Source organism: Triturus cristatus, chromosome 8 (genome assembly GCF_964204655.1).
Source record: "Triturus cristatus chromosome 8, aTriCri1.1, whole genome shotgun sequence".
NCBI classification, from domain to species: domain Eukaryota; kingdom Metazoa; phylum Chordata; class Amphibia; order Caudata; family Salamandridae; genus Triturus; species Triturus cristatus.
Genome location: NC_140591.1, coordinates 1,115,436,944 through 1,115,458,610, shown reverse-complemented (window position 1 = coordinate 1,115,458,610; position 21,667 = coordinate 1,115,436,944). Strand labels below are relative to the sequence as shown.

At 46.8% G+C, this 21,667-nt stretch overlaps 1 protein-coding gene across 6 annotated transcripts in view; it reads left to right on the top strand.

The window, feature by feature from the left end:
- Positions 1 to 21,667, top strand: part of LOC146805462 (protein-lysine methyltransferase METTL21E-like) — a 421,842-nt gene that overhangs the window by 385,697 nt on the left and 14,478 nt on the right. For 2 of the 6 annotated variants that reach the window (XM_085622698.1, XM_085622699.1), the window contains exon 5: positions 9,970 to 10,019. The exons of the other annotated variants lie outside the window; for them this stretch is intronic. In XM_085622698.1, coding sequence (XP_085478824.1) covers positions 9,970 to 10,019 — 50 coding nt within the window. The remainder of the gene's footprint in view (positions 1 to 9,969; positions 10,020 to 21,667) is intronic. 6 annotated transcript variants of the gene reach the window in all.

Here is a 21,667-nt window from a genome sequence, read left to right as displayed (position 1 = left end):
CGGCGGAACGCCTCCTCATTCTCACACATGCAGGCGGTGATGTGGCCGGTGACTCAAACATGAGTGGCGATGCTGGCTCTGGGTGAGGTGATGCTGGCTCTGGTTGAGGTGAGGCTGGCTCTGGTTGAGGTGATGCTGGCTCTGGTTGAGGCGAGGCTGCCTGTGTTAGTGGTGTGGCTGCCTGTGGCACTGCTCCCTGGGCTGAACTTGTGCTGGCCAGAGCTGATCTGTGTGGCCGGTGTGCCCTCTCTTCTGCAGCATGTCCTGTCCTGCGCGATGTCACATCTGTGGACAGAAATGCAACATCGGCTCAGTGTACCTGAAGGGCAGCATAGCAAGCATCACAATTAAATCATGTTACACTCTAAATTTGTCCTCTGCCTGCTTTTGGCTAATGTGTGTAACATGCCTTGTTGTCCTGTGCCATTTACTTCATGGTTGGGGTTTCCCTGACTACATCTCCCAGAATGCATTGCCTGTCTGCACTAACACATGGACTGGAGTGGGATACTCATTTCACAATGGGGGATGTGGGATAGGGGAGGGCTGCATTGCTGTGCATTCGTCTTACCTTGTTGGGTGGCGGCTCTGGCAGAGCTGTCAGCATCCCCAAGGCCTACGACGCTCTCATTCTCGATTGTGGCCCCCACCAACTCCTCAAGTTCGGTGAGGGCAGGTGCCCTGTTGGTTCCACCTCCAGTCTGGCTGGCCTCCTTCTGGATTTCCCCCATCTTCCTCTTGGTTACAATCCTCAGGTCATACCAGCGCTTTTTGAGGACCTCTATGTCCCTGTGGTCACTCCCACAGCATTGACCTGCGCCTGGATGGCCAGCCAAATATTGCGCTTTTCAGCCTCAGGCACTTGCAGGGACTGCCTCCCAAACAGCTTCTGGTGCTGCTTCACCACCTCCTCCACCAGCACCTGGAGTTCCTTGGGGCTGAATTTCATCTTCCTCCTCCTTTCCCCTCCATCTCTCACTGTCCTCTGCGTCGACATGATGTTTTTTTGCTGCACAAACAGGCACTGGCTCCCTGCCTCTCCTCTGCACTCCAAGCCTCTCCAGAGTCTGTTAATTGTGTGCACCTGCCTGGGTGTGGCCACTTCCTGGTTGGGTGGGGTGTGGTTGCACAGGATTGGCTGTTTCATCCAGTCATGTGATTTTTTTTCCCGATTCGGTAAATACCGATTCGGTATTTACCGATTCGGTAAATACCACCTCGGTATTTACCGATTCGGTAAATTCCGAATCTTGATTACCGAATGTTACCGATTCGGTAATTATTACCGAATTTTTACCTACATATAACTTACCGATTCTTAAATACCGATTCGGTACGGTTCGGTATTTGAGAATCGGTAATTTTTATTTACCTACATGAGGCCCTAAATGTGGTCATTTCTGCCTAGGAGGGTGTTTTACCTGTTTAGGTTGGTGTTAGGGAGATTGTACTTCCCTGTGTGATGTACGCCCCTAGAGTAGTTATACTTAGGTGGTTAGGTCTAATGCGTTAGACTAATGAGAAATTGCATAATGTGTTTATGCCCCTGTGATGGATACAGGATAGGTTTTATACCTGATGCTAGTGTGATGACGCTGAGGTCATTATTGCGCCAGTAGTTACTGGTTGTGCTCTACAGTGATAATTTGTGCTACAGTGAGTATATGTTCTACATGTACGATTGGTGATTTGTGCTGATTCTGACAGTGGTCCATGTGGCCCTGTCCCGTGTAAATAGTCCCTTGTAAAATTCTGCCCAGTGCCAGTTGGCACAGTGTAAATTGTGTGAATATTATCTAATGTGTTTTGGTATAATACAAAGGCTATTTTTATATATAACCTTGTGTGGAGTTTCTTTTGTGGTGGGCCTAGGGTGTTGTTGCTGTGTGCGCGCGCAAACGCTTTACACATTGCCTCCGGGATAAGCCTGACTGCTCGTGCTAAGCTACCAAGGGGGTGAGCAGGGGTTATCATCGGCGTATAACTCCCCAGCCCTGATTAGAGTGGTGGTTTCTGCCTGGCTTTAGCGCAAGCCCTAGCCAACCAGAAATCCCATTTCTAACAATCTCCCTCTTACCAAGTTCAAAATGATCGCAAGTATGGTACATTGGATCATGGTAGGCAGGAGGAATTGGGGTAGGGACATGGACTCGGATAACAGAGGACAGGAGGGACATGGAGAGGTGCACCAAACTGACCCTACAGGGCAGGCATCAGGGTCTGCAGCAGCACAATACACCACACAGGGCATGCGGGACGGAAGTGCAGCCCAACAATCCATAGAAAGCAATAGGGAGGGGACAGGACCATGCACATGAACAACAGAGAACAGAGGGGAAAGAGGCAATGGTAGCTAGCTGACCATAATGGACAGACAGTAGAGAAAGCTGCAGCATAACAGACCATAAAGGGCAGGAGGGACAGATCAGGGACATTACAATGTAACAGACAAGCCAGGAGGGAGGGAATAGGGGTCTGCACATGGAAATAGGGGACTGGGGGCAAGGGAGCAGGGCAGGAGCAGCAAGTTGACCATGGAGGTCAGGCAGGATGGGCACTAGAAACAAGACACACCATGGAGAGCAACAGTGAGACTATGATGGCATACACACAGACCATGGAGGGAAGGTGGGAGGGGGCCAGGGGCAGCTAGCTGGCCGCACAGGGAAGGTGGGAGGGGCCATGGCAGCACAGAAGACCATGCATGGCAAGTGGGAGGGTTAGTGGCAGCACAATGGCTATGATGGGCAAGAAGGAGGGTGCAGGGGCATGCACAAAGGACCATGGAGGATAGAAGGGAGGGGCAGGACCTGGGCACAGACAAGAGAGTTCTGGGGAAGGGGCCTCACAACAGACCGTGTGGGGAAGGCAGGAGGAGCAGTTGCAGCACAACAGACCAGGGAGGGCAGAAGGATGTGGCAGTAAAATGGACCATGGAGGACAGGAGGAAGGGGATAGGGGCATGGCATGTGGACAGGCAGGGTGGAGGTGGCAGGGACAGGTTACAGTCATCTGACAATGCTAGGCAGGTGGGAGGGGAGTGGCAGCTCAACAGAGCACTCAGAGTAGATAGGAGTGGCAGGTCCATGGAACATGGTGGACAAAAAGGATGGAGCAGGGGTATGCACAAAGACATCGGAGGGCAGGGGGAAGGAGAATAGGGGCAGCAAGCTAAGCACAGAGGCTAAGCAGGAGGTCAATGATGGGCCATAGAATTGGGCAATGGAGGGCAGGAGGAGTGGACTGGTACATCATGCTAAATGGAGGGCAGTGGCAGCATGTCAAACCATGCATGGCAGGAGGGAGGAGGCTAGTCCATGGATTCAGACAACAGAGGATAGGGAGGAGGTGGATGGGGCAGCAAGCTAACTGTTCAGAGAAGGTGGGTATTAGGAACTTTATTGTTTTTAAAATGTGTGTCTGTCCGAACTACTTAAAATATGAACAAGTATGCAGCATAATCTCACTTTTATCAGGAAGAAGAGGACGTTTGTGACTGTGACTCCGGGCTCACTTGGCAGAAACACCCCCTGACCCTCCACCCCACATCGCAAAATGTAATGCCTGTGAAAAGGGTAGATGGACGCAGTGTTATATAGAACATAGTCCTGAGAGCACGATTGAAAATGAAACTAGATAGAGTATATGGTATAAACTATGCACCAAAAAGTGTGATATAAGATGAACCGGGGCGTGAAATATAATATGCAATACATTATGCGCAATGACAGATTCATTGGAGAGCGTGAGATAGCACAGGCACTATCGCGTGCTTTGCGATATGCGCCTTGGAGTGTAATATGCACAGGGCAGTGTTGTGTAACCTAACCAGTCTCTAAAGTTGTAATATAAAATATGTGCTGGGGAGTGTAACGTTGCATATGCATTGTGACAAAGATATGGATCCCAGATTGTAATGTGTATGGCATAGCGCTGTGTGTTATAACATAGGCATCGAGGAAGGCACGTTAGATGGGGCAATATAACCCGTGCGAAGGCAAGTGTGGCATGACATATTCACGGGGTGGTTTTACAGTGCACATGGGCTAGAGAGTGTCATGGCATACGCACTAGCTGGTGGAATACAACACAGAGGTGTGTGGCACTCGGCGGGCACTGGTGGGTGTAACACAGCATTGGGCTCAGCCAGGAGCACGCTGTGACTCTCAAGTGAGGTTCGTCTCCTTTCCAGATAGTAAAATAAAAAGTATTACACATCCGGCGGTGGATGTGTGTTTTATTAACCGTGAGGGGGGTTTCTTGCATAGTTTGGTCAAATTTTTGGAGAATCCCCTTTGAATGGCTTGGTGTGCGTGTGTATTAAATGTGCCCGTCAATAGCTACCCATGTTTGTATAAATAAACGACAAGGGTGTCTACTTGGAGAGTACCCACCGGCGGGGGCACCGGGATTAGGCACGGTAGGGCGTCAGACACGTCAGAGCTTCACTAGCTGTGTAAATACATTCCAGGTGGATTCATTGTATGCATAGTCGCCTTTTAATGAATATCACGCAAATCGTGATGGTGATAGGTACATACGGTTTGTCCTGCATGTCCTAGGTGTTTCTATAAATATATTTTAAAAAAATATAATAAAAACAAAGGCCGGCCCCGGGGGATGGGGTCCCCGGGGCCATAAGTGGCCTGAGGAGGGGGTAACGCAGCCCCCCTCCTAAAGAATTTAAAAAAAAAAAGGCTATGACCCGGGGATTGCGGTCCCCGGGGCCGATTAAGGCCTTGGGAGGGCCACATTTTTTTTTTCAACAAAAAAAATTAGGTTGCAGGCCCTGGGGATGGGGTCCCAAGGGCGCATAAATTAGAAAAAGAAGGGGGCTACACAGCCATCCTTCTTAAAAAAATTAAATAAATAAAAGACCGGCATCGCGCCGGAGGCCTCTCCCCCTCCTTGCAGCACTCTGCAAACGCACCCCCTGGCCAGTTGTAAGTGGGGGAATTAATTCCCCTTCAATACTGAGGGTCCCTGAGGGCCAACTAGCCCAACAGGTATCTCCTGTATGCACCAGGGAGCTGCGTTGCAGACAGGTGGTCTGAGGCCATGCCCCTTATTAACGCAGCTCTGTGGCGCTTACTGGAGGTACCTAGTGGGCTAGTTTGACCCTAGGGACCCTTAGGATTCAAGGGGACTTAATCTCTAAACTTAGAACGACCATAGGGCGCGTTTACACAGTGTGGAAGGGAGGGGACGGGGCCTGAGGTGACGTGTGCAAACACGCCCTGTGGCGCGTTTTAAGTTGGGGAAATAATTCCCTTTCAATCCTGAGGGACCCTGGGGGCCAACTAGCCCACCAGGTGCTTCCAGTAAGCGCCACTGCTCTGCGTTGCAGAGAGGTGGTGCAGGCCGTGCCCCTTTTTACACCTCTCTGCAATGGCGCTTACTGGATGTACCTAGTGGGCTGTTTTGCCCCTAGGGACCCTCAGGATTCAAGGGGACTTAATCTCCCAACTTAAAAAACGGCCACAGGGCGTGTTTACACAATGGGGAAGGGAGGGGACGGGGCCTGAGGTGACGTGTGCAAACACGCCCTATAGCGCGTTTTAAGTTGGGGAAATAATTCCCCTTCAATCCTGAGGGCCCCTGGGGGCTAACTAGCCCACCAGGTGCTTCCAGTAAGCGCCACTGAGCTACGTTGCAGAGAGGTGGTCCAGGCCGTGCCACTTTTTACACCTCTCTGCAACGCAGCTCTGTGGCGCTTACTGGAGGTACCTAGTGGGCTAGTTGGACCCTAGGGACCCTCAGGATTCAAATGAACTTAATCTCCCAACTAAAAACGGCCACAGGGCGTGTTTACAGAGTGGTGAAGGGAGGGGGCGGAGCCTGAGTTAACGTGTGCAAACACGCCCTGTGGCGCGTTTTAAGTTGGGGAATAATTCCCCTTCCATCCTGAGGGACCCTGGGGGCCAACTAGCCCACCAGGGGCTTCCAGTAAGTGCCACTGCGCTGCGTTGCAGAGAGGTGGTCTAGGCCGTGCCCCTTTTTACATCTCTCTGCAACGCAGCTCTGTGGCGCTTACTGGAGGTACCTAGTGGTCTAGTTGGACCCTAGGGACCCTCAGGATTCAAGGGGACTTAATCTCTCAACTTAAAACGGCCACAGGGCATGTTTACACAGTGGGGAAGGGAGGGGACGGGGCCTGAGGTGACGTGTGCTAAGAGGTAGTTTTAATCCCCTGCCTATATACTAGCGGCTTACAGAGGAGGTCATGCTAATCACAGGGGGACCCCAACGCATAGTTTTCCCTAGTGTATGTAGGTGTTTTTACTGTATTCTGAGTGTCTTTTAACATAGCCCTGGCTCTAGGGCTGGTTAGTCAGACTCAGTTACCACCAGTATCCGTCTGAAAAAGTTGAGGGTACAGGATGATTTTGCAACAAGGCTTCTTTCTGCTCTTCTGTTTGTTCTTTCTGCACGTTATCCTTCTTCCTGCACTTTTCTTCGTCTTTGAGGACTTCTGCTGCTTCTTTCTGCATTTCTTTTTTTTCTTTCTGTGCGTTTTTTCTTCTTTCTTCACATGTCCTATCTCTGTAGGCATAGTTAGAAATTAGCATTTAAAAAACCTTCGAAATTCACTGAAAAAGCCATAGCTTTCAGGCACGTTATAGTTAGGAATTAGCATTTAAAAAACCTTAGAAATTCACTGAAAAAACCATAGGTTTCAGGGGCATCAGTGCATTGCGGGCGCGCGAGTTATAGTTAGCTGAACTAACTATAACGGGGGAATTTCAATGGTTTTGTATGAGTGAAAAGTCCAGTTAACTAGAACGCCACTGAAACCTATGGTTTTTTCAGTGAATTTATAAGGTTTTTTAAATGCGAATTCCTAACTATAACGTACCTGTAACCTATGTTTTTTTCAGTGAATATATATATATATATATATACACATACACCAATAACATACAATCTAATAAGAAACCATTATAATATAAATTAAAACATTATACTATTTAAAAGTCTTTAAACTTAAATTTTCCACTTCAGTGAATGCAACAGTAGGGAAAGTGTTGGATGGCGGAGGGGTAAAAAATACTATTCGTACTCCAGTGAGTGCAACAGTAGGGAAGTGTTGGATAGCGGAGGCGTAAAAATTACTTTTCCCACTCTGGTTAGTGCAACAGTAGGGAGAGTGTTGGATAGCGGAGGGGTAAAAATTACTATTCTCACTCCAGTGAGTGCAACAGTAGGGAAAGAGTTGGATAGCGGAGGGGTTAAAATTACTATTCCCACTCCAGTGAGTGCAACAGTAGGAAATGTGTTGGATAGCGGGGGGGTAAACATTACTATTTCCACTCCAGTGAGTGCAACAGTAGGGGAAGTGTTGGATAGCAGAGGGGTTAACATTAATATTTCCACTCCAGTCACTTTCAAATTAAAAACAAACAAAATATAACCAGCACGAAGAAAAATAAATGGATATGACAAATACCTAAAAATATTATATTAAATACATTTTAAAATAAATTACAAATAACAATTTTTATTTATAAACAAAAACAATAATTATTACATAAATGTAATATTTTTTTATTTCCTACCCTATAACACCGCACAATTCACAACACACATCTAAATTTTTAAAAATTGTACCCTATAATTAACATAATTAACTATCAATTAAAGAACTATTATTAATTAAAAGCTATTTAAAACAGATAAAAACGTATTTTCTCCCCAAACGTTACCCCTGTAAAACCAAAACTCAGACACAAAAAAATAAACAATTACCCTAATGAATTATCAATTGATGAATTAATATTAATGATCAACTAATTATTAATTAATTAAACATAACTTACCTTCCTCTCTCTACCCCTGTAAACCTCACAACCCACACCTAAAAATAATTACACAATTCTAATCATTAATTTTAAAATAAATTAATCTCATTTAATTACTACTTAATAATTATTAAAAAATAAATTACTTCCCACCCTTTACCACTATAAACCCCACATCTGACACCTAAAATTAATTACACAATTGGCATATTTAAATTGTAATTAATTAGTATTAATTAAGAAATAATGATTAATTAATTAAAAATAAATTACTTCCCACCCTTTACCCCTATAAACCCCACAACCCGCTCCTAAAAAAATGACACAATTAACATAATGAATTACCAATTAATTAATTAATAATTAACAACTAATTAATAATTACTTAATAATAAAGTTGTTCCTACAATTAGCACTATAAAATCTAAGTTAAATAAATATTAATACATTTAAAAAAAATCATTAATGTATGGTAATTAAATTACTTCCCACCCTTTACCCCTATAAACCCCACAATCCGCTCCTAAGAAAATAACGCAATTACCATAATTAATTACCAATTAATTAATTAATATTAATTAACAAATAATTAATGAATAATTATTTACTTCCTACAATTAACACAATCAAATCTAAATTAAATAAATATTACTAAGCAGAAAATAATCATTACTTTATTATAATTAAATTACTTCTCACCCTATTCCCCAATAAACCCACAACTAACCCTGGGCATAGTTTGCGAAGTAGCGCTACGCGTAGCTACGCGAAGTGCTCTTCGCACTACGCGAGCTACCCGTAGCTTCGCAAACTGTGTAGTGCACTGTGCAAGATGCTGTTCGTACTGATTGCACAGTGCCGGATGCTTTTCCGCACTGTGCAATCAGTGCAAACTGCATCTTGCACAGTGCAAGCGGTCGTTTTCTGCCGCTCGAGTAGATTTCTACTCGAGCGGCAGCTTTCTCAACGCGGACTGGTAGTTTCTCATCGCGTGCGGTCGCGAGCATACGTGACCACTCGCAACGAGAAACCTGACCTCCCCGCTATGAGAAGCTACCCGGGAGGTTTATTTTCCACGTTCGTGATCGGCAACTTGATGATGCTGATCGCGAACGAGGAAAAAGTCTTGCCAGGATGTCCTTTTGCTCGCTCGCGGTCGCCAACTTGACGTTGAGGACCGCGAGCAAGCAAAAAATGACCGCTGCACTACGCTACGCGTGTTTACACTGTGCTACTTGCAATTTGTGTAGTGCGAAGTAGCGCAAACTTCGCAAACTACGCGAGCATAGTGTAGTGCTTTACCCAGGCTTACCCACAACCCCCTACGGAAGTAAAAAACGCAAAAATGTATTAAAATAAAATTGATAACTACTAAAAATGTAACACATACATTAAAAAACAAAAACAAAACTTATACAAAAGCAATAAATCACATACATTTAAAATACATACTAAAATACATAACACTAATTAAAAAATCGATATTTTAAACAACTATATTTTTGCAAACGTTATTAATGAGTTCAATATTTTTAAAAACGATAATTATTACCTTAAAGTCGAGATTCTTGACCACAATATTCTTGCTGTTGATATTTCTGTGTCACAATATTTCCAATTCGATATTTGTGTGAGTCGACATTTCCATCTCGATATTCTGTCTCAGCCGCAGTCCGTGCAGTTAACAGCGGTTGGGCGGGGGGACCGTGTAAGAGGGGATTCAGATGGTCGATGCAGAGAGAAAATTAAATAAATAATTATTTTCCCCTCTGCTTCCTCCCTCGGAATCCCACCCTACACGGTCCCACTGCCCCACTGCTGTTACCTGTATGGACTGCTGCAGTTCTGTCTGCATACCGAGAGATCTTATACCACAGGTAAAGGAGAGGGTTTTAAACAAAGCAATGGCTGATACATAAATCATTGTCATATTTTTTGGAAAGGGAAATTGGGTCCCCTTTTTGTAGACCAGGAAATAATCTGTAATCAACATAAAACCATTGCCATAATCCAAAGTAGAATACATCAGAGGACACATTCAATGTTGATGAATGTTGATGAAATTCTTATGAAGTTGTTAAAATGTAAAATGAGAAATTATTGAAAACTCTACTAAAATGGAACTTCCTACTCAAACTGCAGTCAAAAATAATTCTTAGTTTCTTTACAGATTTAGAGAGTGCAGAGTGGTTCCCCAAGACATTTGACTTAAAGGAAATGGTAAGCCGCTTTTACAAGGTGTTTTGATTCCATGAGGTTAATATCTGATTCGAAGACTTTCATTTCAATACATTTACCCCCTTCCTACTACTCTAGCATACAAAGACCCTTTGACACCGCTTTAAAAATATGTGAGAGCCTTTGGGTAATCTGCTGTAGCCATTGATAGCTTTTGAAATATTAAGGTTATCGCTCTGCTCCCTGTTACAGAGGAACCTCTCAGCCATGCGACTATCCACAGCTGCTGAGTGATGTAGAAGAATGTTGTAGTGTCGATGGTAGTTGAAAAGTTCATACATATAAATAGGGATAGGACGTCTTCATGAGCAGGTGATAGGATGATGTGCCAAAGAAGAACTCTTCCAATCCTGGTGCCACGTATAAACCAGAAAAATAAAGCACCACTATTCTTTCTATCAGACAGTTATTTATTGAGAAAATTCTCATTCCATAAATTGACTACCTCCTTGGATGTACATCCATTATACAGTCTTTCATGCATGCAGTTTGGAGGTAGGAGCTAATGACACTCAGGGGCATATGTACAACGAGCTAACGCCACATTATCGGCACTTTTCCGACGGTTTTGCGGCGAGATTTTTATCGCCTTATGTACAAGCTGCCGCTAACCTCTGTTATCGAAGTTTTCTGGTGAAAACGTCCATTATAAAGATCGCCACTTCTGTTAGCGATAATAACATGCAAGGGAGGCGTTCCCGTGCAAAAACGGTCGCTAACCTCACTTAGCGATATGTACAAGGGGATTCCTTACGTTTGGAGGACCCAAAAAACTGCCTCTAACTCCAGTTAGAGGCAGTTTTTTAAGACCAGAAAATAGCTGGTATTAAAAATGGAGATAACCCGTGGGGCCTCATTTCAGCAGGTTTTGTTGCTGGACCGTACTGCGTTGCAACACTTTTCACTACCCCCTTCTTGCGACACCACGGATGCGCTGTATTTACTGGACAGCGCTCCATAATGACAGATACGTCTGGAATCCTGATGTATCGGTCTGCGCTCGGGTCACCCAGACCGAACTGCCAGGCCAGGTCCTCCCTGGACCAGAAGCAAGCATCCTGGGACCAGTTTCAGGGTATGTCACCCTGAATGGCTGGGTTCAAACTGGAAGGGCATAGTGAGCAAAAAACTATGGATTTAGGCCCAGATCTCTGTACTGGGGTGAATGTATGACATTGTTCTACATCCTGTCCATCAAATGTTGTTTTCGCAAAGGAAACATGGCACGATAACATCAGGAAGTTATCATCATGTGAGGATTGTTCCTCTTGTTGCACTGCTTGGAAGCTATGGGGTGACGCTCTTCCGCCATAGCGGATGAGCCGACACTTGGGGTGCGTCATCTACAGATGCTAGGTCTGGACGGCTCGAACCCTGGGCCTCCTCCGCTACGTGTCCCACCTACTCCTTACCTGCACATTGACACTGTGGTGCAATCCGCTAAACTCTCTCAAAATCTGTGACTCAGTCAGGTGGGATTTCACAAGTGTGGGTACAGCTGTTGCCGCCAAGTCCGCTGGTGAACCTCCTGATGCAGTTGATACAGCAGGGCCCCCTTAGGCATGAACTTGCAGCGTTCCTGTAACACAAGTTTGGCGCAGCTCAGGGCCCACAGCGTCCGTCCAGCGCAACATCATCCGGCCTGTGATGCAGAGAGGTGCCGCCCACTGTTGGTAATCCTCTCTGTGCACCCCTGTGCAGTGGTGGATCATAGTATGCAATGCAGACCACCCTACATTGGTGCGCAGGAGCACCTCTACCATTCACAGCTCCAAGGGGCGCAAGGTGGTCTTCTCACTCAGGTCAGCAATGTGTCTCCATGCGACTGGCCAACTTTCACCACCAGGTATGGGCGATCGCCGCACCTCAATGTCTACCACCATGGCTCATTGACTACACAGCTCCTCCGCATCCCACTTCAGGCTCCAGACGCAGGCCCAACAAGGCATCCAGGTTCCAGATGCAGGTCCAGTGAGTCATCCAGGCGCAGGTCCAGTGTGGCATCCAGGATCTCATCCTGGATGTTGGGTGGCTTGAAGGGGTTGTTGATGTGTGCTGCACTTGGCCCTGGCTGCTTCATTCTGGATTTCATTGTTTTTTTGTGCCTATTTTCTATTAAAGGTCGACTGATAGGCAATTTTTTCCAATAGAGGCCAAAAAAACTCACGTTGGGCTGACTAACATACGTTTTTTTTTTGCGCTAATGGGCCTTTTCGTTGGTTTTCGCCCGCTAACGCTGGAATTCCTATCACATCACACTAATGTTAGCGGCAGTTTTCACCACTGATCCCTGAAGCTATTGCCATGTAGCAACGTCTTGTACATACGTAGCTAACAAGGCGATAGTTTTCAGCGGTACACAGCGGTAAGAAAACTGCCACTAACTAGACTTATCGGTAGTTTTCCCCAGTCCTTGTACATATGCCCAAAGCAGGGAAGCCCATCAAGGGAGTGATTGGTCTACCCTGCGTTTTGGCTGGAAGGGGGTTGTGTTGGACTTGGCCTTTATGGCAGGTTCACCCCTAAAATTTTTGCCTTAAGTTCTGACATGGTGTTGGTGGTTTTAGGCCTCTGGGCAGCTTAGCACTGTGGTCCAGCGTAAAGTGTGTGCACTCTCTGTGCACATTTGGTGAAGTTTGCCTGCCCTCCCATAGGAATGCATTGGGGATAAGTGTGTCCATGGTAATTCCTGGTATGAGAGGAGCAGCCGGGTCAAGTTTAGTATGTATGAATTTGTGAGAATAAATGCTGCGCAATGGTGTGCGCAGATTTATTGTGACTATGTGGGAAATGCCACTTTTAGAAGTTGGCATTGCTGTGTACTATGTGTCTGCCTGCCTGATGTGAATTGCATGTCTGGCTTGTGAGTGACAGTTGCTGAGAGGTGTGTGTGGCTCCAGGAGGGGCAGGGTGAGTAAGCGCTAGGCTGAATGGGACACCTGGGCTGGGAGTAGTGGGAGGAGTAATCCCCTGACTCTGAATAGGATGGTGCCTGTCCTAGTTAATGCTGGCTCTGCCCTCCTCTGGTGTGTCTGATGACGAGCCCCCACCTGACAAAGGGGAAGAGGAGCTTGCAAAACAAAGTGCTCCAAATCCCCCCTGAACCAGTTGCATCTGGTTCCCCCATGCCCTGCTCTACAGACAAAGGAAGCACTTGTTCTGGTGTGCTGTTCCTGACTGAGGGGGCGTGCTGCTGGGGCCCAGGAGGAACCGCCATGGGGGCTTACCTCCCTGCTGGAGGACCCTGTGTGCTGAACTTCCTGAGCCCAGCTATTCCCCAGGGACATTTTGCTTCTTTCTTATCCTTCAAGACTTCTTGTTGCATCGTGCCCCCTGGGAGCGCTATATATTGCTGACCTTTTGCTGCTGGAGCTGTGGCTCCTAGCACCTCGTGAGCGCTATATTCCTAATTAGGAGGAGCATGTCGGCTTTTGCAGTGCAGCGCTGCATGAGGAGGGAGAGGGAATCGCTGGTGTAGGGATTCCCCCGAGCTGCGGAGGAGCGGGTGCCGACCTGTCATTTTGGAATCTTATATGCGGGTGCCCACCTTGCTAATGCCTGCATTATTAAGGCGGGTGTCCACCCCGCTTTATATTTTAAATTCTGAGGGAGCCAACCCCTCATTGCCGCCACAAAGAGAAAAGACACCACGATCCACGGCCCGCCTGGTTGTAGGCGGGTCCTAGCAGGAAGGAAGCAGAAGTGCAGTGAGGCTGGAAGACCCAGGCGGGAGCCCGCCCCGTGCTGGGACGTGCCCAGAAGAAGTCCGGATCCCAGGAGGGGCCCGGGTGAAGTGGGAGATGCTGTAGGCAGATGGGAGCCCACCCCGCCTGTGTGGATGCTGCCAGATGCAACACGGGCTCCTCTGAGCACGAGGGAGCCCCGGCGACCGGAGAACATGCGGAAGGTGTCCAGAGCCTCGCTGTCTCCGAATGGAAGTCCCGGGTCCCAGGAGGGGGCCCGGGTGAAGAGGAGAGGCATCCCAGGCCGCCGATGCCAGAGGAGGCTCCCGAGAGTAAAGGGAAGCCCCGCAGAGAGGAGAAGCGGCTCCATCGCGAGGGAGCAGAGCGAGAGTCCAGCCACATGGAGACCCCGGTGAGTAGGGGCTTCTCCGTTTGGTGGTGCCGATCGAGGCACAGGCTTGATGGTCAGATTCTGAGCGGCCCCGTCTGGCAGCGGGACAATCCAACGAGGCTCACTTATTGTTTGGGGGCATTTCGAGGCACATTGTCGGTGCATGGGCAGTCCCACAAGAGAGCGGGCCGCCCCAGCGATGGGGGCATGTTTTTAGGGTCACATGGGGGTCCAGAGGGCATAGAGGTGCCGGACTCCCTTTATGAAAAGTGTCACAGCTGTGCCGCACCAGCGCAGGTAGCTGCAACGATTGGGCACATTGGTTTAGAGGCCACAGTGAGCGCCCGTGCCCACCTTTGATTCACAGCTGCGCAGCACTTAGTGCCAGCTGCTCTGTTTAGGCCACAGTACTTTGGGGGCAGGTTTTGAGAGATAGGAGTGAGATGCACTTCTTTGCCCCAGTGCGATGGCGCACTCTGGATTCTGCTGCACTGGCAGCCGACCTGACTTAGGACATAGGGCATTTGAGCCCTAGAGAAGGCCGGTTGGCCAGAGGGGTCTGTGATTTATGTGATGTTAGGAAATGTGATTCTCTACTGTAATTCATGCCTCTAAATGCGTTTGGGGATGAGATTATGTGCGTAATGTGATTATGCTGGTGAGATTATTTCCTACTGTGAGTTTTACCCCTAATGTGAGTTATGCTTAGGAGGTTAGGGTCTAATGCGTTTAGACTTATGAGATGATTACATAATGTGTTTATGCAGGTAAGGTTGGCGCAGAATGTAATTCACGCCTAAATATGATACTGTGCATAATATGGTTTATGTTACAGGATGATGCTGAGTATAGTGGTTACCAGTGATTACTGGTTGTACGTTTATGACATGTCCTACATTTACTAAGTTCACTTTGTGATGATACTGACAGTTGTCCAGTTGGCCCTGTCAGGTGTATATAATCCCTTGTAGATATTACCTAGTGCCAGGTGGCACAATGTATATTATGTGATTACTATTCTAATGTGTTATGAGAATACAAAGGCTATTTTTGATATAACCTTGTGTGGAGTTCCTTTTGTGGTGTGCCTGGTATGTTGTTTCTGTGTGCGTGTGCAAACGATTTACACATGGCCTCCGGGATAAGCCTGACTGCTCGTGCCAAGCTACCAAGGGGGTGAGCAGGGGTTATCTTTGGCGTGTAACTCCCTTGCCCTGACTAGAGTGGTGGTCTCTACCTGGCTTGGTGCAAGCCTTAGCCAACCAGAGATCCCATTTCTAACAAGAAGCAATCATTTATGTGAGCTCCTCCTCCCTACCAGTGCTTGTATTGACATGACCTGGCAGTAGATGCATTTGTTATAACACAGTGAAGCTGATGAAACCAGGCAGGTATAATGAAAATGAACTGTGCATGCAACACTCACCACTTCGGTCTTAAGGGATGAAGCAGAATTTGAGTAATTCTTACAAAGTCACTAACTCTTCCTGGTGCATATGATTGACAACAAGGAAATGTACTTTATTACAGAAAAAAAATCATTGTGCTTGTTGTAACTATGTCAAAAGTCAAGATTTTGGAACCATCAAATAATTTTTATTGAGATTTCAATTAATGCATGAAATAATATTTTTTTTAATCTGTAGCCTATGTGAAAATGTTGCTATAAAAAAAGAAAGTCTCTTAAACATCCTAGTATTCCTTCTTTTAAAAAAAGTATAATATTTACTGTTTTAATATATAAGTTTTAAATCATCATGGTTTTTAAAAAAAACATAAAAACATTAAATAAAGCACAGAATGTACAATGAAAATAATGATGCATAACTTTACAATAAACAAGTAGAAATTAAAATATAAATATATTTAAGTATAACATTTTATTTAACATATAATCCTTAAAAGGCAAAGCATCTACTTTGTTGGATTTCAAATGATTCACTATAAAATAAACCGACAACCAAACCACTGGAATTCTAATTTCATTTAAATCTCACCTTCAAGAGAAGTTCAAGAGGCGTTTTTAAAGTTCTGTGTCCATAATTATAAAACTGGGCTCAAATTTATCGGCTGTAAACATAGAGCCTCATTTATGAAAAGTGGCGCATCGCTGGGCAAAAAAAGCGATGTGACACTTTTCATAGCGTCATCCTTGCGACACCATGGATGCACCCTATTTACACTACGGAGCTCCATGGTGCAAGGACTTAACAGATACATCAGGAATCCTGACGTATCCGGTGGCGCAATAATGACGCATTGCTGGAGTGTGTCGGATAACTAATACAAATCCAGCAATGTGTCATTACACATGGGCGAGTCCCCTATATAAAGCCCTGTGTCACTCCTTATGCCTGCGTGTAGCAGGCGTAAGTTTTGACGCAGTCAGGTCATAGGTGTGGCGCAGTGAAATCTCTTGATTTCACTGCACCATTTCTATTAGGCTTTTTTACGGCGGAATGCCCACCCTGCATACATTATACCTGACTCGGGTAATAATGTGGCGCATACCTTTACAAAGTGACGCAACTGCCTAGATGTGTCACTTTGTAAATAGGGTGCAGTGTAGTTCATTGATTACACCGCCGCAGCGTCACTGAAAAGTGATGCGACAGCGGTGAAGGCCTTCATAAGTAAGTCTCACAGTTTGGAAAAAGTATAAAAATATGGATAACTTTTTATATGTTTACAAATCAAGATTTAAAGAAGATTGCAGGCTAACCAAAGCAACTTCCAACTCTAAAGAGCAGTAAATGGGTAAAACAATATAAAATGCACTGCCTTTACAGAGCACTGTAGGGGATTTCACTGTGGTCTGTTTCGTGAATACCTAGACAAGCACATTTAAAAAGTAAATTGAACGCTTTCTTATAGTAGCAATTCAGCGCTTAAATACTGCTTATTAATTGACATATTTATTTAAAGCCATTCCTCAACGCACTTCGACGCCAAAGAATCCAGCCATTGTCTATTCTATTATTGATCACCCAGGACACCAAGAAGTGCCTTCATCATATCAATTGGTGCCTTTTATTCATTTTATTTAAGCAAATGAATTGACATCTATCCTGAATTCACTGGAATATAAGTGGCCTTTCGATCGTAACTCGAGATAGAAAACTATTCTCTCACTTACTAGGGAATTTCAATGTTAACAGACAATTTAGGAGTGGCCCACCTGTTTGCTGAACATCATCTCTTTTGTTTCACCATAACTTAGCACCAGTTTGCTCTAAAATGGCTATTTGTATTTGGACAATTAGTTACTGATCTCCTTACATGAGTGTAGCTGCACCCAGTTAGTTAATATCCGTTGTGTAGCATGCTAGCATATCATTATCGTAGGATGATCCTATGTTGCATTCCCAATGAATATCCTTTCTGTTTTTTAATATTGTTTTTATTCATGAATTACTTTTGTGTGTTATGCCAGGTTTTTATGGACTTTTTTTTAGAATACATCTCATTTAAGATGGTTTGCACTGGTTTGCTCTCTAGTGCCACCCTCTATTTAACCTGCTGTGTAAGTCTGCTCCCCTAAATCTTCACTTGTTCAAAGATAACACAATGATTACCGCAGCTGACAAAAATCAGGGTCTGCTCCGCAAAAAGAGACTGTCAGCTCACTTTGAGAATCTTACATGGAAGATATGCTGAGTGCTAAGGTGAACATTTCTGAAGAATCTATCTGGATGGAAACTATCAATCAGTCAATCAATCAAGGCATTTGTATAGCGCGCTACTCACCCGGAGGGTCTCAAGGTGCTTGGGGAGGGGGGGTCCGCTACTGCTCGAACAGCCAGGTCTTGAGTTGCTTCCTGAAGGCGAGGTGGTCTTGGGTCAGGCGGAGGTGGGTGGGGAGGGAGTTCCACGTCTTGGCGGCCAGGTAGGAGAAGGATCTTCCTCCTGTTGTGGCTCTTCGGATGCGGGGGACGGCGGCGAGGGCGTGGCTGGTCGATCGAAGCTGGCGGGTGGGAGTGTAGAAGTTCAGGCGGTCGTTGAGGTATCTTGGGCCTTGGTTGTGGAGAGCTTTGTGTGCGTTGGTGAGGAGTCAGAACGTGATTCTCTTGTTGACGGGGAGCCAGTGCAGGTTTCTCAGGTGTGCGAAGATGTGGTTGTGTCGGGGGATGTCCAGGATGAGTCGTGCTGAGGCGTTCTGGATGCGCTGGAGTCTTTTCTCGAGTTTTGCAGTGGTACCGGCGTAGAGGGAGTTGCCGTAGTCCAGTCGGCTGGTGACGAGGGCCTGGGTGACCGTCTTCCTGGTTTCGGTGGGGAGCCACCGGAAGATCTTGCGTAGCATGCGTAGGATGTTGAAGCATGACGAGGAGACGGCGTTGACTTGTCTGGTCATGGAGAGGGAGGAGTCCAGGATGAAGCCCAGGTTGCGTGCGTGGTCTGTTGGTTTGGGTGCGCTGCCCAGAGCAGGGGGCCACCAGGAGTCGTCCCAGGCGGAGGGTGACGATCCCAGGATGAGGACTTCCGTCTTATCAGAGTTCAGTTTCAGGCGGCTGTTCATCATCCACTCGGCTACGTCTTTCATCCCTTCGTGTAGGTTGGTTCTGGCGGTGGCGGGGTCGTTGGTGAGGGAGAGGATCAGCTGGGTGTCGTCGGCGTAGGAGATGATGTTGAGGTTGTGTTGGCGTGCGATGGCCGCGAGGGGGCTCATGTAGATGTTGAACAGCGTGGGGCTGAGTGATGATCCCTGTGGTACGCCGCAGATGACTTCGGTGGCTTCTGATCTGAACGGGGAAGGCGGACTCTCTGTGTCCTTCCGGCGAGGAAGGAGATGATCCATTCCAGTGCCTTCTCCTGGATTCAGATGTTGTTGAGGCGCTGCACTAGGGTGCGGTGGCAGACCGTGTCGAATGCCGCGCAGAGGTCCAGGAGGATGAGGGCCGTTGTTTCCCCGTTGTCGAGCAGGGTGCGGATGTCGTCGGTGGCTGCGATGAGGGCGGTCTCGGTACTGTGGTTGGCCCGGAAGCTGGACTGCGAGTGGTCGAGGGATCCATTCGTCTCAAGGAAGGCGGCCAGCTGTCTGTTGACGGTCTTCTTGATGACTTTGGCAGGAAATGGGAGGAGCGAGATGGGGCGGTAGTTTTTGAGGTTGATGGGGTCTGCTGATGGTTTCTTCAGTAGGGCGCTGAGTTCGGTGCACTTCCAGCTCTCTGGGAAGGTTGCGGTGTCGAAGGAGGCGTTGATGATGTCCCGTAGATGGGGTGCGATGATGGCGTCGGCCTTGTTGAAGACGTGGTGAGGGCAGGGGTCGGTTGGTGATCTGGAGTGGATGGAGTTCATCGTGCGGATGGTGTCTTCGGTGTTGATCGGGGTCCAGGCGCGGAGGGTGATGGTGGGGGGCGTTGGTGCGGTCGTAGGGTGCGTCGGCTGTGTGCTGAAGCTGTTGTGTATGTCTGCGATCTTGCTGTGGAAGAACGAGGCGAGCGAGTTGCAGAGGTCTTGCGATGGGGTGATGTCGTCGTTTCCGGTGCTGGGGTTGGAGAGCTCTTTGACGATGTTGAAGAGCTCCTTGCTGTTGTGGGCGTTATTGTCCAGTCGTTCCTTGAAAGCGGTTTTCTTGGTGGCGTGGATCAGTTGGTGGTGTTTTCGAGTGGTGAGCTTGAGGGTGGTCATGTTGTCTGGTGTCGGGTCTCTGCGCCACACCTTCTCGAGGGCCCTGCAGTTCTTCTTGGAGCTCTTGAGTTCGTCGGTGAACCAGGATGCTTTCATGCTGCCGGGTCTGCTGGAAGGGGTCCTCCAAGGAAAGTTTTGGTATCTTGAAGAAAGTCAGGTAACATAAAATAAACCTTTGCCCCGTACATCCATCTGGTGTTTGTTTTCCTGCACAAATTTGCAAAAATCAGAGCTAGCTTCTAGGCCCTAGAGCATGCAAGAGAAAAACCTGCACTGTCAAGTGCTTTTGAAACTGGCAACACTGAGGCGATGACGAGAAAGAGATAAAAGCTTCAGGGACTGATTATCATACTTCCACCTTGTTTTCATTAATCTTCACTGATGAAATTCACGTCATCTCACAAGGTATGAAGAAAACCAATTTCCCCGGACATCCACGACTCTCCTCCTTCATTACAGATCATGCTCGTCTGCTGTGGCCTCCATTGCGGAGATTAGAAATCAATATTTTCAAGACAATGAGACCCTCGTGTGTTAATACAAATGGATCACTCCTCAGGTCATGTAGAAGATGTAGCTGTCAAATTGTCTAACCATAGATATAGTCATATTTTTTTCAGGAGATAGACAGACAGGATTCTGACCTAGCAGAGAGCCAAATTCCCCCTTTTCTATGTAGGAAAACAGTTGTTATGGGCAGCCAACAGGCGTTCTATATCCTCTTTGATCCAGTTGAAAGGTCTGCTGTATTTGATCGTTTTGCGATGAAGTACTGCTCAATCTCCTGTTGTGCTGTTGGGGGTCTCAGATTTTTTAGTCAGTTGGTTAAAGGATTTTGTAACCAACCGAATTACACAAGCCAAATGCCAAGACTAACTGCCCCAGTCCTGCTCACCTGCAGTGTAATTCAGGGTTTTCCACTGTCTGCAATACTGTTCAGCATCAATATGCAAACTCTGCCTAACATTCTGGAGAAACTGGAGGATTTAGCTTATGCTGATGGTATGCAGATTTTTTACTTCTAAGGGGCCGATTACGATCTTGTTAGGAAAGGCTCCAAACGGAATCCGTATTAAGCGAATTCGATTCGGAGCCTATGTTTTCGACCAAATCATACAATGCGAGTAAGCCGTCCGTGCTAACCGAAATCGGTTCAGAACGCGATTCAGTCAATCCGACTTGTTCGGAGCTGAATCGTGCAGCTCAATAGGGGCGGTTTCTGAACGAGCCAGTACAATGACCGATTCTGCGGCCGTACTGACTCAGAGTTGACAAGACGTAACAGCTGTGGGAATCAGACTTCGGGGGCCTGTAGCACGTCCCCCTTCACCCGGGGCCCTCCGAATCAGTCGCAGGGGCTACCCATGGGTCCCCCTTTTCATACATGCACAGTGTGGCAGGCTCTATGAGGGACCCGCCACAGGGTGCACACTTTTCCCCACCCATCCCTTTTTTCAATAGTAGCCTGTGTTCACATTGGATACACAGGCTCCCATTGAGTTCAATAGGAGTACGACCGAACCGAGTCTGTACACTTACAGACACATCGTACTCAGTCAGTGGAACTCCAGGAGTGCGATTCGTATGGAAAGCATTCCAAACCCAATTCGATGGGAATGACTTCCTAACAAGATCTTAATCAGCCTCTAAGTTTTCAGGGAAAAGATTCAGAGGAACAAAAATGAAATTTAGTCTAATCCCGTCAGGGATGGATAGCAAATGGGTGTGCAAAGAATGCAAATAAAACCAAATGAATGATAATCATATCTAGTCATCACATTAGCATCATGAGTTGGGATGCTAACTCATCCCAACTGAAGGGAGTAGAGATCCTGAACGCTACTAAGATAAAGATGCTGGCATTGATGTATTTGTGTTTAATGCCGAGTTAATCATGGAAAACATCTACAGCATCACAAATCACATTC